Below are 17,580 nucleotides of genomic sequence, written 5' to 3'. Positions count from 1 at the left end.
GATTGTTGGACTCGGCAAGTACACTCACGTCACGACTTTTGGGATCTCCGGTTCGATTCCTTCGAGATTGTTGGACTCAGCAAGTACACTCACATCACACCTCTGGGATCTCCGGTTTGATTCCTTCGAGATTGTTGGATTCGGCAAGTACACTCACGTCACGACTTTTGCGATCTCCGGTTCGATTCCTTCGAGATTGTTGGACTCGGCAAGTACACTCACGTCACGACTTTTGGGATCTCCGGTTCGATTCCTTCGAGATTGTTGGAATCGGCAAGTACACTCAACTCACACCTCTGGGATCTCCGGTTCGATTCCTTCGAGATTGTTGGACTCGGCAAGTACACTCACCTCACGACTTTTGGGATCTCCTGTTCGAGTCCTTCAAGATTGTTGGACTCGGCAAGTACACTCACCTCTCAACTTTTTGGATCTCCGGTTCGATTCCTTCGAGATTGTTGGACTCGGCAAGTACACTCAGCTTACATCTCTGGGTTTTCCGGTTCGATTCCTTCGAGATTGTTGGACTCGGCAAGTACACTCACCTCACGACTTTTGGGATCTCCGGTTCGATTCCTTCGAGATTGTTGGACTCGGCAAGTACACTCATCTCACAACTTTTGGGATCTCCGGTTCGATTCCTTCGAGGTTCTTGGACTCGGCAAGTACACTCACCTTACGCCTCTGGGTTCTGCGGTTCGATTCCTTCGAGATTGTTGGACTCGGCAAGTACACTCACCTCACACCTCTGGGATCTCCGGTTTGATTCCTTCGAGATTCTTTGACTCGGCAAGTACACTCACCTCACGACTTTTGGGATCTCCGGTTCGATTCCTTCGAGATTCTTGGACTCGGCAAGCACACTCACCTCACGACTTTTGGGATCTCCGGTTCGATTCCTTCGAGATTGTTGGACTCGGCAAGTACACTCACGTCACGACTTTTGGGATCTCCGGTTCGATTCCTTCGAGATTGTTGGACTCGGCAAGTACACTCACCTCACGACTTTTGGGATCTCCGGTTCGATTCCTTCGAGATTGTTGGACTCGGCAAGTACAATCACCTCACGACTTTTGGGATCTCCTGTTCGAGTCCTTCAAGATTGTTGGACTCGGCAAGTACACTCACCTCTCAACTTTTGGGATCTCCTTTTCGATTCCTTCGAGATTGTTGGACTCGGCAAGTACACTCACCTTACACCTCTGGGTTTTCCGGTTCGATTCCTTCGAGATTGTTGGACTCGGCAAGTACACTCACGTCACACCTCTGGGATCTCCGATTCAATTCCTTCGAGATTGTTGGACTCGGCAAGTACACTCACCTTACACCTCTGGGTTCTCCGGTTCGATTCCTTCGAGGTTCTTGGACTCGGCAAGTACACTCACCTCACGACTTCTGGGATCTCCGGTTCGATTCCTTCGAGATTCTTTGACTCGGCAAGTACACTCACCTCACGACTTTTGGGATCTCCTTTTCGATTCCTTCGAGATTGTTGTACTCGGCAAGTACACTCACGTCACGACTTTTGGGATCTCCGGTTCGATTCCTTCGAGATTGTTGGACTCGGCATGTACACTCACGTCACGACTTTTGGGATCTCCGGTTCGATTCCTTCGAGATTGTTGGACTCGGCAAGTACACTCACCTCACACCTCTGGGATCTCCGATTCAATTCCTTCGAGATTGTTGTACTCGGCAAGTACACTCACCTTACACCTCTGGGTTCTCCGGTTCGATTCCTTCGAGATTGTTGGACTCGGCAAGTACACTCACCTTACACCTCTGGGTTCTCCGGTTCGATTCCTTCGAGAATGTTGTACTCGGCAAGTACACTCACCTTACACCTCTGGGATCTCCAGTTCGATTCCTTCGAGATTGTTGGACTCGGCAAGTACACTCACCTTACACCTCGGGGTTCTCTGGTTCGATTCCTTCAAGATTGTTGGACTCGGCAAGTACACTCACCTCACACCTCTGGGATCTCCGATTCAATTCCTTCGAGATTGTTGGACTCGGCAAGTACACTCACCTCACAACTTTTGGGATCTCCGGTTCGATTCCTTCGAGATTGTTGGACTCGGCAAGTACACTCACGTCACGACTTTTGGGATCTCCGGTTCAATTCCTTCGAGATTGTTGGACTCGGCAAGTACACTCACGTCACGACTTTTGGGATCTCCGGTTCGATTCCTTCGAGATTGTTGTACTCGGCAAGTACACTCACCTCACACGTCTGGGATCTCCTTCTCGATTCCTTTGAGATTGTTGGACTCGGCAATTACACTCACGTCATGACTTTTGGGATCTCCTTTTCGATTCCTTCGAGATTGTTGGACTCGGCAAGTACACTCACCTCACGACTTTTGGGATCTCCTTTTCGATTCCTTCGAGATTGTTGGACTCGGCAAGTACACTCACGTCACGACTTTTGGGATCTCCTGTTCGTTTCCTTCGAGATTGTTGGACTCGGCAAGTACACTCACGTCACGACTTTTGGGATCTCCTTTTCGATTCCTTCGAGATTGTTGGACTCGGCAAGTACAATCACCTCACGACTTTTGGGATCTCCTGTTCGAGTCCTTCAAGATTGTTGGACTCGGCAAGTACACTCACCTCTCAACTTTTGGGATATCCGGTTCGATTCCTTCGAGATTGTTGGACTCGGCAAGTACACTCACCTCTCAACTTTTGGGATCTCCGGTTCGATTCCTTCGAGATTGTTGGACTCGGCAAGTACACTCACCTTACACCTCTGGGTTCTCCGGTTCGATTCCTTCGAGATTGTTGGACTCGGCAAGTACACTCACCTCACACCTCTGGGATCTCCGGTTTGATTCCTTCGAGATTCTTTGACTCGGCAAGTACACTCACCTCACGACTTTTGGGATCTCCGGTTCGATTCCTTCGAGATTCTTGGACTCGGCAAGAACACTCACCTCACGACTTTTGGGATATCGGGTTCGATTCCTTCGAGTTTGTTGGACTCGGCAAGTACACTCACCTCACGACTTTTGGGATCTCCTTTTCGATTCCTTCGAGATTGTTGGACTCGGCAAGTACACTCACGTCACGACTTTTGGGATCTCCGGTTCGATTCCTTTGAGATTGTTGGACTCGGCATGTACAATCACCTCACGACTTTTGGGATCTCCTTTTCGATTCCTTCGAGATTGTTGGACTCGGCAAGTACACTCACGTCACGACTTTTGGGATCTCCGGTTCGATTCCTTCGAGATTGTTGGACTCAGCAAGTACACTCACATCACACCTCTGGGATCTCCGGTTTGATTCCTTCGAGATTGTTGGACTCGGCAAGTACACTCACGTCACGACTTTTGGGATCTCCGGTTCGATTCCTTCGAGATTGTTGGACTCGGCAAGTACACTCACGTCACGACTTTTGGGATCTCCGGTTCGATTCCTTCGAGATTGTTGGAATCGGCAAGTACACTCAACTCACACCTCTGGGATCTCCGGTTCGATTCCTTCGAGATTGTTGGACTCGGCAAGTACACTCACCTCACGACTTTTGGGATCTCCTGTTCGAGTCCTTCAAGATTGTTGGACTCGGCAAGTACACTCACCTCTCAACTTTTTGGATCTCCGGTTCGATTCCTTCGAGATTGTTGGACTCGGCAAGTACACTCAGCTTACATCTCTGGGTTTTCCGGTTCGATTCCTTCGAGATTGTTGGACTCGGCAAGTACACTCACCTCACGACTTTTGGGATCTCCGGTTCGATTCCTTCGAGATTGTTGGACTCGGCAAGTACACTCATCTCACAACTTTTGGGATCTCCGGTTCGATTCCTTCGAGGTTCTTGGACTCGGCAAGTACACTCACCTTACGCCTCTGGGTTCTGCGGTTCGATTCCTTCGAGATTGTTGGACTCGGCAAGTACACTCACCTCACACCTCTGGGATCTCCGGTTTGATTCCTTCGAGATTCTTTGACTCGGCAAGTACACTCACCTCACGACTTTTGGGATCTCCGGTTCGATTCCTTCGAGATTCTTGGACTCGGCAAGCACACTCACCTCACGACTTTTGGGATCTCCGGTTCGATTCCTTCGAGATTGTTGGACTCGGCAAGTACACTCACGTCACGACTTTTGGGATCTCCGGTTCGATTCCTTCGAGATTGTTGGACTCGGCAAGTACACTCACCTCACGACTTTTGGGATCTCCGGTTCGATTCCTTCGAGATTGTTGGACTCGGCAAGTACAATCACCTCACGACTTTTGGGATCTCCTGTTCGAGTCCTTCAAGATTGTTGGACTCGGCAAGTACACTCACCTCTCAACTTTTGGGATCTCCTTTTCGATTCCTTCGAGATTGTTGGACTCGGCAAGTACACTCACCTTACACCTCTGGGTTTTCCGGTTCGATTCCTTCGAGATTGTTGGACTCGGCAAGTACACTCACGTCACACCTCTGGGATCTCCGATTCAATTCCTTCGAGATTGTTGGACTCGGCAAGTACACTCACCTTACACCTCTGGGTTCTCCGGTTCGATTCCTTCGAGGTTCTTGGACTCGGCAAGTACACTCACCTCACGACTTATGGGATCTCCGGTTCGATTCCTTCGAGATTGTTTGACTCGGCAAGTACACTCACCTCACGACTTTTGGGATCTCCTTTTCGATTCCTTCGAGATTGTTGTACTCGGCAAGTACACTCACGTCACGACTTTTGGGATCTCCGGTTCGATTCCTTCGAGATTGTTGGACTCGGCATGTACACTCACGTCACGACTTTTGGGATCTCCGGTTCGATTCCTTCGAGATTGTTGGACTTGGCAAGTACACTCACGTCACGACTTTTGGGATCTCCGGTTCGATTCCTTCGAGATTGTTGGACTCAGCAAGTACACTCACATCACACCTCTGGGATCTCCGGTTTGATTCCTTCGAGATTGTTGGACTCGGCAAGTACACTCACGTCACGACTTTTGGGATCTCCGGTTCGATTCCTTCGAGATTGTTGGACTCGGCAAGTACACTCACCTTACACCTCTGGGTTTTCCGGTTCGATTCCTTCGAGATTGTTGGACTCGGCAAGTACACTCACGTCACACCTCTGGGATCTCCGATTCAATTCCTTCGAGATTGTTGGACTCGGCAAGTACACTCACCTTACACCTCTGGGTTCTCCGGTTCGATTCCTTCGAGGTTCTTGGACTCGGCAAGTACACTCACCTCACGACTTTTGGGATCTCCTTTTCGATTCCTTCGAGATTGTTGGACTCGGCAAGTACACTCACGTCACGACTTTTGGGATCTCCGGTTCGATTCCTTCGAGATTGTTGGACTCGGCATGTACACTCACGTCACGACTTTTGGGATCTCCGGTTCGATTCCTTCGAGATTGTTGGACTCAGCAAGTACACTCACGTCACGACTTTTGGGATCTCCGGTTCGATTCCTTCGAGATTGTTGGACTCAGCAAGTACACTCACATCACACCTCTGGGATCTCCGGTTTGATTCCTTCGAGATTGTTGGACTCGGCAAGTACACTCACGTCACGACTTTTGGGATTTCCGGTTCGATTCCTTCGAGATTGTTGGACTCGGCAAGTACACTCACGTCACGACTTTTGGGATCTCCGGTTCGATTCCTTCGAGATTGTTGGAATCGGCAAGTACACTCAACTCACACCTCTGGGATCTCCGGTTCGATTCCTTCGAGATTGTTGGACTCGGCAAGTACACTCACCTCACGACTTTTGGGATCTCCTGTTCGAGTCCTTCAAGATTGTTGGACTCGGCAAGTACACTCACCTCTCAACTTTTTGGATCTCCGGTTCGATTCCTTCGAGATTGTTGGACTCGGCAAGTACACTCAGCTTACACCTCTGGGTTTTCCGGTTCGATTCCTTCGAGATTGTTGGACTCGGCAAGTACACTCACCTCACGACTTTTGGGATCTCCGGTTCGATTCCTTCGAGATTGTTGGACTCGGCAAGTACACTCACGTCACGACTTTTGGGATCTCCGGTTCGATTCCTTCGAGATTGTTGGAATCGGCAAGTACACTCAACTCACACCTCTGGGATCTCCGGTTCGATTCCTTCGAGATTGTTGGACTCGGCAAGTACACTCACCTCACGACTTTTGGGATCTCCTGTTCGAGTCCTTCAAGATTGTTGGACTCGGCAAGTACACTCACCTCTCAACTTTTTGGATCTCCGGTTCGATTCCTTCGAGATTGTTGGACTCGGCAAGTACACTCACGTCACGAGTTTTGGGATCTCCGGTTCGATTCCTTCGAGATTGTTGGACTCGGCAAGTACACTCATCTCACAACTTTTGGGATCTCCGGTTCGATTCCTTCGAGGTTCTTGGACTCGGCAAGTACACTCACCTTACGCCTCTGGGTTCTGCGGTTCGATTCCTTCGAGATTGTTGGACTCGGCAAGTACACTCACATCACACCTCTGGGATCTCCGGTTTGATTCCTTCGAGATTGTTGGACTCGGCAAGTACACTCACGTCACGAGTTTTTGGATCTCCGGTTCGATTCCTTCGAGATTGTTGGACTCGGCAAGTACACTCATCTCACAACTTTTGGGATCTCCGGTTGGATTCCTTCGAGGTTCTTGGACTCGGCAAGTACACTCACCTTACGCCTCTGGGTTCTGCGGTTCGATTCCTTCGAGATTGTTGGACTCAGCAAGTACACTCACATCACACCTCTGGGATCTCCGGTTTGATTCCTTCGAGATTGTTGGACTCGGCAAGTACACTCACGTCACGACTTTTGGGATCTCCGGTTCGATTCCTTCGAGATTGTTGGACTCGGCAAGTACACTCACCTTACACCTCTGGGTTTTCCGGTTCGATTCCTTCGAGATTGTTGGACTCGGCAAGTACACTCACGTCACACCTCTGGGATCTCCGATTCAATTCCTTCGAGATTGTTGGACTCGGCAAGTACACTCACCTTACACCTCTGGGTTCTCCGGTTCGATTCCTTCGAGGTTCTTGGACTCGGCAAGTACACTCACCTCACGACTTTTGGGATCTCCTTTTCGATTCCTTCGAGATTGTTGGACTCGGCAAGTACACTCACGTCACGACTTTTGGGATCTCCGGTTCGATTCCTTCGAGATTGTTGGACTCGGCATGTACACTCACGTCACGACTTTTGGGATCTCCGGTTCGATTCCTTCGAGATTGTTGGACTCCGCAAGTACACTCACGTCACGACTTTTGGGATCTCCGGTTCGATTCCTTCGAGATTGTTGGACTCAGCAAGTACACTCACATCACACCTCTGGGATCTCCGGTTTGATTCCTTCGAGATTGTTGGACTCGGCAAGTACACTCACGTCACGACTTTTGGGATTTCCGGTTCGATTCCTTCGAGATTGTTGGACTCGGCAAGTACACTCACGTCACGACTTTTGGGATCTCCGGTTCGATTCCTTCGAGATTGTTGGAATCGGCAAGTACACTCAACTCACACCTCTGGGATCTCCGGTTCGATTCCTTCGAGATTGTTGGACTCGGCAAGTACACTCACCTCACGACTTTTGGGATCTCCTGTTCGAGTCCTTCAAGATTGTTGGACTCGGCAAGTACACTCACCTCTCAACTTTTTGGATCTCCGGTTCGATTCCTTCGAGATTGTTGGACTCGGCAAGTACACTCAGCTTACACCTCTGGGTTTTCCGGTTCGATTCCTTCGAGATTGTTGGACTCGGCAAGTACACTCACCTCACGACTTTTGGGATCTCCGGTTCGATTCCTTCGAGATTGTTGGACTCGGCAAGTACACTCACGTCACGACTTTTGGGATCTCCGGTTCGATTCCTTCGAGATTGTTGGAATCGGCAAGTACACTCAACTCACACCTCTGGGATCTCCGGTTCGATTCCTTCGAGATTGTTGGACTCGGCAAGTACACTCACCTCACGACTTTTGGGATCTCCTGTTCGAGTCCTTCAAGATTGTTGGACTCGGCAAGTACACTCACCTCTCAACTTTTTGGATCTCCGGTTCGATTCCTTCGAGATTGTTGGACTCGGCAAGTACACTCACGTCACGAGTTTTGGGATCTCCGGTTCGATTCCTTCGAGATTGTTGGACTCGGCAAGTACACTCATCTCACAACTTTTGGGATCTCCGGTTCGATTCCTTCGAGGTTCTTGGACTCGGCAAGTACACTCACCTTACGCCTCTGGGTTCTGCGGTTCGATTCCTTCGAGATTGTTGGACTCGGCAAGTACACTCACCTCACACCTCTGGGATCTCCGGTTTGATTCCTTCGAGATTCTTTGACTCGGCAAGTACACTCACGTCACGACTTTTGGGATCTCCGGTTCGATTCCTTCGAGATTGTTGGAATCGGCAAGTACACTCAACTCACACCTCTGGGATCTCCGGTTCGATTCCTTCGAGATTGTTGGACTCGGCAAGTACACTCACCTCACGACTTTTGGGATCTCCTGTTCGAGTCCTTCAAGATTGTTGGACTCGGCAAGTACACTCACCTCTCAACTTTTTGGATCTCCGGTTCGATTCCTTCGAGATTGTTGGACTCGGCAAGTACACTCACGTCACGAGTTTTGGGATCTCCGGTTCGATTCCTTCGAGATTGTTGGACTCGGCAAGTACACTCATCTCACAACTTTTGGGATCTCCGGTTCGATTCCTTCGAGGTTCTTGGACTCGGCAAGTACACTCACCTTACGCCTCTGGGTTCTGCGGTTCGATTCCTTCGAGATTGTTGGACTCGGCAAGTACACTCACCTCACACCTCTGGGATCTCCGGTTTGATTCCTTCGAGATTCTTTGACTCGGCAAGTACACTCACCTCACGACTTTTGGGATCTCCGGTTCGATTCCTTCGAGATTGTTGGACTCGGCAAGCACACTCACCTCACGACTTTTGGGATCTCTGGTTCGATTCCTTCGAGATTGTTGGACTCGGCAAGTACACTCACCTCACGACTTTTGGGATCTCCTTTTCGATTCCTTCGAGATTGTTGGACTCGGCAAGTACACTCACCTCACGACTTTTGGGATCTCCTTTTCGATTCCTTCGAGATTGTTGGACTCGGCAAGTACACTCACGTCACGACTTTTGGGATCTCCTTTTCGTTTCCTTCGAGATTGTTGGACTCGGCAAGTACACTCACCTCACGACTTTTGGGATCTCCTTTTCGATTCCTTCGAGATTGTTGGACTCGGCAAGTACAATCACCTCACGACTTTTGGGATCTCCTGTTCGAGTCCTTCAAGATTGTTGGACTCGGCAAGTACACTCACCTCTCAACTTTTGGGATCTCCTTTTCGATTCCTTCGAGATTGTTGGACTCGGCAAGTACACTCACGTCACACCTCTGGGTTTTCCGGTTCTATTCCTTCGAGATTGTTGGACTCGGCAAGTACACTCACGTCACACCTCTGGGATCTCCGATTCAATTCCTTCGAGATTGTTGGACTCGGCAAGTACACTCACCTTACACCTCTGGGTTCTCCGGTTCGATTCCTTCGAGGTTCTTGGACTCGGCAAGTACACTCACCTCACACCTCTGGGATCTCCGATTCAATTCCTTCGAGATTGTTGGACTCGGCAAGTACACTCACCTCACACCTCTGGGATCTCCGATTCAATTCCTTCGAGATTGTTGTACTTGGCAAGTACACTCACCTTACACCTCTGGGGTCTCCGATTCAATTCCTTCGAGATTGTTGTACTCGGCAAGTACACTCACCTCACACGTCTGGGATCTCCGGTTCGATTCCTTCGAGGTTCTTGGACTCGGCAAGTACACTCACCTTACACCTCTGGGTTTTTCGGTTCGATTCCTTCAAGATTGTTGGACTCGGCAAGTACACTCACCTCACGACTTTTGGGATCTCCGGTTCGATTCCTTCGAGATTGTTGGACTCGGCAAGTACACTCATCTCACGACTTTTGGGATCTCCTGTTCGAGTCCTTCAAGATTGTTGGACTCGGCAAGTACACTCACCTCTCAACTTTTGGGATCTCCGGTTCGATTCCTTCGAGATTGTTGGACTCGGCAAGTACACTCAGCTTACATCTCTGGGTTTTCCGGTTCGATTCCTTCGAGATTGTTGGACTCGGCAAGTACACTCAGCTTACATCTCTGGGTTTTCCGGTTCGATTCCTTCGAGATTGTTGGACTCGGCAAGTACACTCACCTCACGACTTTTGGGATCTCCTTTTCGATTCCTTCGAGATTGTTGGACTCAGCAAGTACACTCACGTCACGACTTTTGGGATCTCCTGTTCGTTTCCTTCGAGATTGTTGGACTCGGCAAGTACACTCACGTCACGACTTTTGGGATCTCCTTTTCGATTCCTTCGAGATTGTTGGAATCGGCAAGTACACTCAACTCACACCTCTGGGATCTCCGGTTCGATTCCTTCGAGATTGTTGGACTCGGCAAGTACACTCACCTCACGACTTTTGGGATCTCCTGTTCGAGTCCTTCAAGATTGTTGGACTCGGCAAGTACACTCACCTCTCAACTTTTTGGATCTCCGATTCGATTCCTTCGAGATTGTTGGACTCGGCAAGTACACTCAGCTTACACCTCTGGGTTTTCCGGTTCGATTCCTTCGAGATTGTTGGACTCGGCAAGTACACTCACGTCACGACTTTTGGGATCTCCGGTTCGATTCCTTCGAGATTGTTGGACTCGGCAAGTACACTCACGTCACGACTTTTGGGATCTCCGGTTCGATTCCTTCGAGATTGTTGGAATCGGCAAGTACACTCAACTCACACCTCTGGGATCTCCGGTTCGATTCCTTCGAGATTGTTGGACTCGGCAAGTACACTCACGTCACGACTTTTGGGATCTCCTGTTCGAGTCCTTCAAGATTGTTGGACTCGGCAAGTACACTCACCTCTCAACTTTTGGGATCTCCTTTTCGATTCCTTCGAGATTGTTGGACTCGGCAAGTACACTCACGTCACACCTCTGGGTTTTCCGGTTCGATTCCTTCGAGATTGTTGGACTCGGCAAGTACACTCACGTCACACCTCTGGGATCTCCGATTCAATTCCTTCGAGATTGTTGGACTCGGCAAGTACACTCACCTTACACCTCTGGGTTCTCCGGTTCGATTCCTTCGAGGTTCTTGGACTCGGCAAGTACACTCACCTCACACCTCTGGGATCTGCGATTCAATTCCTTCGAGATTGTTGGACTCGGGAAGTACACTCACGTCACACCTCTGGGATCTCCGATTCAATTCCTTCGAGATTGTTGTACTTGGCAAGTACACTCACCTTACACCTCTGGGGTCTCCGATTCAATTCCTTCGAGATTGTTGTACTCGGCAAGTACACTCACCTCACACGTCTGGGATCTCCGGTTCGATTCCTTCGAGGTTCTTGGACTCGGCAAGTACACTCACCTTACACCTCTGGGTTCTTCGGTTCGATTCCTTCGAGATTCTTGGACTCGTCAAGTACACTCACCTTACACCTCTGGGTTTTCCGGTTCGATTCCTTCGAGATTGTTGGACTCGGCAAATACACTCACCTCACACCTGTGGGATTTCAGGTTCGATTCCTTCGATATTCTTGGACTCAACATCGCATGTGGATAGATTTTGTTAAGTCATTCCATTGAGTTTTTTTCTGGGTATGTATAAGATTTGTTTCAGAGTATTGATAACATTTGTAGGTTAAAAAACAAGAGGTAGCCTCAATTAACAGTAGACCCACTGTTTTATGTAGATGAGACCTACGTTTTCTCAAACTCGTTCATTCTATTTTCATTTGCAGTCATTCCTCTTTTTAATTCCTTTCCTTTCTTCCCCCCAGTCGATTATACCTGATTCAGGGTGCCCTCTGCCAGCAAGAATGGCGAGTAGCTGAATTGCTCCACAAGCTGTTGTCCATCATTAAGTCTCGCCTTGGCCACTCGTATAAGAACGTGCGTGACCGCTCAGGGAGGTAATGAACCAAGGACCTTTATTAAATTATTGTGAGTGGTTTTCGTATGAGTGGGAAACATACGATACTGATATACAGCACGTACACGGTACCGCATGCTGTAGCATTGAAGTGGCTTTCCATTGTCTTCTCATTATCATTGCCAGTAATTTATCAAATCACAACACGTAGTTACGACTACGGTAAGATATACGGTACGGCTAAAGTATGGACACGAATTTGCCTTATCGTTTCACACTCATACGAAAACCGCTATAAAAGAATAATGATATTTGTATTGGTGTTGTGTGCACGTATATTTTGTGTGTACTAAAACATACCTCTCGCAGCTAGTCATGGAAAACTTGCCAAACAGCGTATTTAGCTTCTCTTTATTTTACTAGTGCAGCACACTCAGGCTGTAACTCGAATACTGAGGTCATTGCCGTGGTATAAACTTCATATTTATTATATCAACCAACATGACGACCACATCTTTTGTTCTCAGTTAATTCTCATGGAAAAGGATGCACACCACCTATTTTCCACCTTTTAAGTGATGTATTTTCTTTAAACTTGGCAAAAATTTTATTTGCATACGGTCTTGAAGGTTTTCTCTCAGGACGAAGTTTACAGGCCCATCCTTTCTTTGATTCCTGGATCGGCCCATGGTTTTTAAACATTGAAAAATCGATTAAAAACGATTTAAAAATCAATCTTAAAATCGATTTTGGACCATTTTCACACCTTATGCAGTATTTATAAAGGATGCAAAATAGGTCATTTTGGGCCATTTCTGAACAAAAAACATGGGGCATAGCCCATGGTTTTGATCAATTTTGGACCGATTTAATTGGACCACCGCGACGTTTTTGACTACTAATGCTAGTCTTTATCACGCGATGGTGTAGAATGGAAGTTGGTCTTCTTCTATACTGTCAGTCAAATTAACAATTTACTTTTTAATTTACGGAAAATCAATCTTAAAATTACAGGAGAAAATGAAAGACATAAAAATTACATATGTGAATTAATGAACTTTCGAGTTAACCACCACTATGTTAGTGTTATTTCGTAATTCTCTGTTGATACTATATAATATATATTTATTTCTCCCTGTTGCAGTGTTCTTTGCAGTATCCTGATGTATGACAGTCCTCTACCCAACTCTCTAGCCTCACTGTCACCCAACAGAACAGACTTCGTGAGAAGCATTCTACCTCGACTCGATTGCCTTCTGAGTCTAACAGCAACAGACAAGGAAGACATGTCTACTGCTGGGGTTGACATGGCTAAGGTCAAAGAGGGATCTGCTGAAAGTGAAGCTGTTAAGCTTTTGAAGACAAGTATGTAGAAAGTGCTATTATGGTAGATAATGTTATTCGCTTCCTAGCCTTCGTTACATCAGTGAGGACATTCTAACTAATAGACCCCTTCACACTTAGCACAATATTTTCTTATTTCAGAACATCTGTCAATCTCTATAGTTTCATTTCTTATGAAGCCACGTTTCGGGTCAAAGCAACAAAGCAATATAGATTTTCTCCTTGGGGAAATCATGTTGCTTTTCATGTAAAGACATTACATTTTTCCTGTCCAATGACATGGCTGCAATGCGGAGCACTTTTGTTTGGTTTGTTTCTCGTTTACATAATGTATTGTCATTTTTTTTACAGTTACAAACTGGCTTCTTACACATGCTGTCAGGGCTTATAACAGCTGCTTTCAACAGTTTTTCGATTTGCTGCCTTATGTAAGTAAGACTAATGGACATTTTCCGAGTTGTTTAAGCAGGATGCCTATGTATTGTGGGCTAGCTTGGGTATAAACAACACCATTACATAAAGAGTATTTATAATGAAGAAAGAAAGTTTGTACTCAAGCTAGATCAAAACGGTTGGTATGGTGAAGGTTTTGCGCTTTTTTTGGAAATAGCTGCATAGACCCCTTGCACTGAGTCCCTAAAGGAATTGTTCTGGGGGACAAAACAATGGATTTTTTTTTTTTTTTTTTTTGCATAAGAAAAGAGGGCCTACTGTTTTGTCACCCAGAACAACTCCTCTAGGAAATCAATGCAAGGGGTCTATATTTAGGAAAAGTCTATGAAATCTAGAATACAACATAGTGGCCAACATGTAACGCAAATCATGTAACACTGCACTACATAAATTAAAAAAAATAAACACATTCACACTCTGAAACATCCTTTGGACTGATCAAAGTCAGGGCATGGATAACTCAACAGATCGAATTGGAGTTTAGCATGTTAGGTTTTAAAGAGGGAGGAGAACTGGAGAACCAGGGGAAAACCCCTCAAATCAAAAAAAGGAGAGACCGAACAAACTCTACTCATTTGTCACAGCAAGTCAGGGATTCGAACCAGAGACCTTACGAGAGGCGAGTGCACTAACGCTAAGCCACACTTGATTCCCACTCTTCCTTAATGACGGCTTACTGAGCATCCGATGGCAACGTGCTGCTTTTCATGATTCTGCGTACCTGGAAACTTCGCTTTTACGTGTTTTTTTTTTTTTGTTGTTTTCCATCTATCAAATTTACGGACGGAGTAAGTGATTGTTTTGAACGAAGCAATACAATCAGAATTGGATTTTTCCCTTGTTATTCTTCATATGTTTTATGACATTTAATTATTCTCTCCATGGTAGGTCATTCTCTTCGATTCCCAAGAAGAAGATCCAGAGCTACAGCACCATTGTCGAAATGTAAGCCAGTCTCATTTTGTTTCTTATACAGTTGATACATTTATCTTAAAACCAAATTCATATGAACAACACACTGTAGCATGCCGTGACCGTGACGGCACCAAGTCACACCATTTTCATTGGCCGTGATCTCTCGCGTCCCAATTGGTTAAAGAATGTCTATTCTATACCGTGATGGTGCCATGTGGCGTCTTTTAACTTTTCACAGTCATGCGAAATCTACTTTATTAGAATTCGGATATTTCCAATTACATTAGAAAAGCCCTCTTTTTTGTCATTGTTATAAAAATTTTACACCTTGGCTAGAGTAGCCTGCATCAACGCAGGCTAGGGTAGAGCGGTTTTCGTATGAGTGGGAAAACAATACGACAAGTTCATACCCGCCCTTAACCGTACCGTATCTTACCGTTACCGTAACTATGCGTGTGGTTGGATCAATTACTGAGACAATAAAGACAATAGGAAGCCATTTCAATGTAACGGCTAACCTAACCGTTATGTAAGTGAGTGAGTCAGTGTTGCGAGAGAATTCTTGCCCCCAAAGGTATTGACAAATAGACTGAACATTGTAATACCTCAGCTCTACCGTTGCTGTCCTGGCTGGAAAAACATCGAACTGAGGGCCAAAAATTTATCATTTTTTCTGGTTTCATTCCAGACTGTCAGCTACATGGGTCAAGTCGAACTGCCGGACGAGTTTTTACCCCGTGCTATTGAAGAAGTTAAGAAGGTAGTCATCCTAAAGGGCATGGGATATATAGAGGCTTTGCAACACCACGTGATTGCAGTTATATCATTTAACAGGAACAATGATTGACTTGAGAAAGAATTCAGTTTTCCTGGAGGAAAAGACTATATTGTTGTGCATATCATATATCCGTGAAAAAGTTAACTAACAAAATTGTACAAATTAGTGCAAAGTTTTGTAGGTCTACGGTCTACTGAGGTCTACTGAACTCACTAATTTGTGCAAATTTGTGCACAATATATTTGAGTTACTTAGGAGCCAGTTTTCGCTTAGAACTAGTCGAAAAAGTTTGTATTTAGTTGTGTACTTTAACCTTATTGTTTTAGATCGCTAAACAGAACTTGTGGTACGCAAGAAAAAGCATCTTATCCTATCTTCAGGTAAATGAATAATATTGAACTTCAGATCCGAAGACGAGTACGAGAACGAGTACGAGTTTTAAAATCGGTCCTGTGCGTGTGGTCAACACTGAATCGTAGTGGATTTCCCATTTTTCGCAATCTAATGTTTTTATCTATGACCTCGACTACAGAATTATAATGCCAATCTCTAAAAGTTAAAAACTTGTACTTGTTCTCGTACTCGTCTAAAGGTTAAGGATCTAAAGGTCTGTACCTATTAGATACAAGGCAGCCAGAGTATGATATAACAAGCATGAGGGGATGGGCTCGACAAGATGCCATATGTCTATTGGTAAAGAATATACTAGGGGAACCTAGTGAGGTGCAATATTAGACTAATATACCCAAAATAGATGGTTTCGGCGAGATTTGCCATGAGGATGTTTTACTCAGACACCCATAAGGGTATTGGTACACTAGGAGTTTGGGTAAATTAGGTATCTGCTAAAGGAGATCTACCATGGGGATGCTTTGCCATGTGGGTACCATAAGACACCCATAAGGTTATTGGTACATTAGGCGTTTAGGTAAATCAGAGATTTGTCTACGAGGATTCATGGGATGTAAACGCCTCCTTAAGAGTCTAATACTATTTGTGACAGCGTTACGGTTATTTCTTTTACAGCTGATGGTGTTCACCAATCAGTTTCGTATCAGCGAGCAACCAGCTTATTTACGAGAAATCCATGATTTAGTACTTGGTATGATGCTGGACGAGAGACTTGAGGTGAGTAGACAAACGAGTCACTGAATTAACATAAACAATCCTTACCTCAGCCTTATCAAAACCATTGGCACTGTTCCTATGATTATACATGCTCACTATAATAATTATCAATAAATATTCCCTGATATTCACTAAACCTGAGGTGAATAATTTAGTATTTTTAACACAAGTGAATGTAATAAATAACGGAGAAAGGTTCTTTCCAAGTTTTATTTCTCTGCAATCGGCACACAACGAACAACCTTCTCGTGTTGAGAAAATATTACTCGTTCACTGCGCTCACTGTTAAGATATGACCTCAACACTCGAAGAAAAAGTCCGTATCTCCGCGCGGCCATGTAATGTCCTCTATTTATATGATGCCTGAGTTATCTAACATTATGTGCATTTGGTGATCGCAGGTTCGTGAAATGGCAGCGGAAACCTTCAGTGGCCTTCTTCATTATGGAATATTCACCTTGGAAAAAGATGTTCAGGTGAGTGATAAGAACGAATGATGATAAGAACGAGTGACTGACAAACTGTGCTGTGATTTAGAGAAGATTTATTTTTATATGCCTGTATTATTTGTTGTAGGAGAAATTCAGGAAGATGGCCAAGACTAAGCTCAGCAAGAAGCGCAAGGCAGGTGTGGCTGGCAGCGAAACACCAAACGGCGACAGTGGTACGTTGTATTTCTCTTACTTTTCAGGGACGTAACCAGGGGTCTTGCAGGGTAGGTGCACAGGAAAGGGAAATAGAACTATTGCTAAACGAACGGCCATCTTGAGAAGTGGTCTAACGTTCTAAGAACCAAAAAAAAAAAAAAACCAAAAACAAACCAACAAAACATAACACAATAATCCAACAATGGATGGACGATAAAAATAATGAATGGGTCAGCGGACCTTCAGCTTTTGCGCTGGAGTAGGGGGGCTTCACTTGCACCCAATTTACCCCCACCCCCGGTTACGACCCCATGGAAACTATTTTCCACGGTAAAAATTAGATTGGAACTCCCTTTTGGAAATTCAGTTGCTCTTATAGGACTATTTGTGGACCCACACCTCGGTATTTTCT

At 46.0% G+C, this 17,580-nt stretch overlaps 1 protein-coding gene across 1 annotated transcript in view; it reads left to right on the top strand.

Moving 5' to 3' along the window:
* The window catches only part of LOC116301004 (proteasome activator complex subunit 4), a 49,565-nt gene that overhangs the window by 30,076 nt on the left and 1,909 nt on the right, over positions 1 to 17,580 (top strand). The window contains exons 43-51 of the mRNA XM_089032575.1: positions 11,812 to 11,943; positions 13,048 to 13,268; positions 13,599 to 13,675; positions 14,589 to 14,645; positions 15,304 to 15,375; positions 15,720 to 15,773; positions 16,420 to 16,521; positions 16,923 to 16,997; positions 17,098 to 17,185. Of these exons, the coding sequence (XP_088888701.1) occupies positions 11,812 to 11,943; positions 13,048 to 13,268; positions 13,599 to 13,675; positions 14,589 to 14,645; positions 15,304 to 15,375; positions 15,720 to 15,773; positions 16,420 to 16,521; positions 16,923 to 16,997; positions 17,098 to 17,185 (878 nt within the window). The remainder of the gene's footprint in view (positions 1 to 11,811; positions 11,944 to 13,047; positions 13,269 to 13,598; positions 13,676 to 14,588; positions 14,646 to 15,303; positions 15,376 to 15,719; positions 15,774 to 16,419; positions 16,522 to 16,922; positions 16,998 to 17,097; positions 17,186 to 17,580) is intronic.

This window comes from Actinia tenebrosa, unplaced genomic scaffold, assembly GCF_029948245.1.
Source record: "Actinia tenebrosa isolate PJP-AT-01 unplaced genomic scaffold, QUT_ActTen_1.0 PGA_scaffold1__47_contigs__length_23844297, whole genome shotgun sequence".
In the NCBI taxonomy this organism is placed as follows: Eukaryota; Metazoa; Cnidaria; class Anthozoa; order Actiniaria; family Actiniidae; genus Actinia; species Actinia tenebrosa.
Note: the sequence above shows the minus strand (reverse complement) of the source record. Positions and strands in the feature narration are given on the sequence as shown.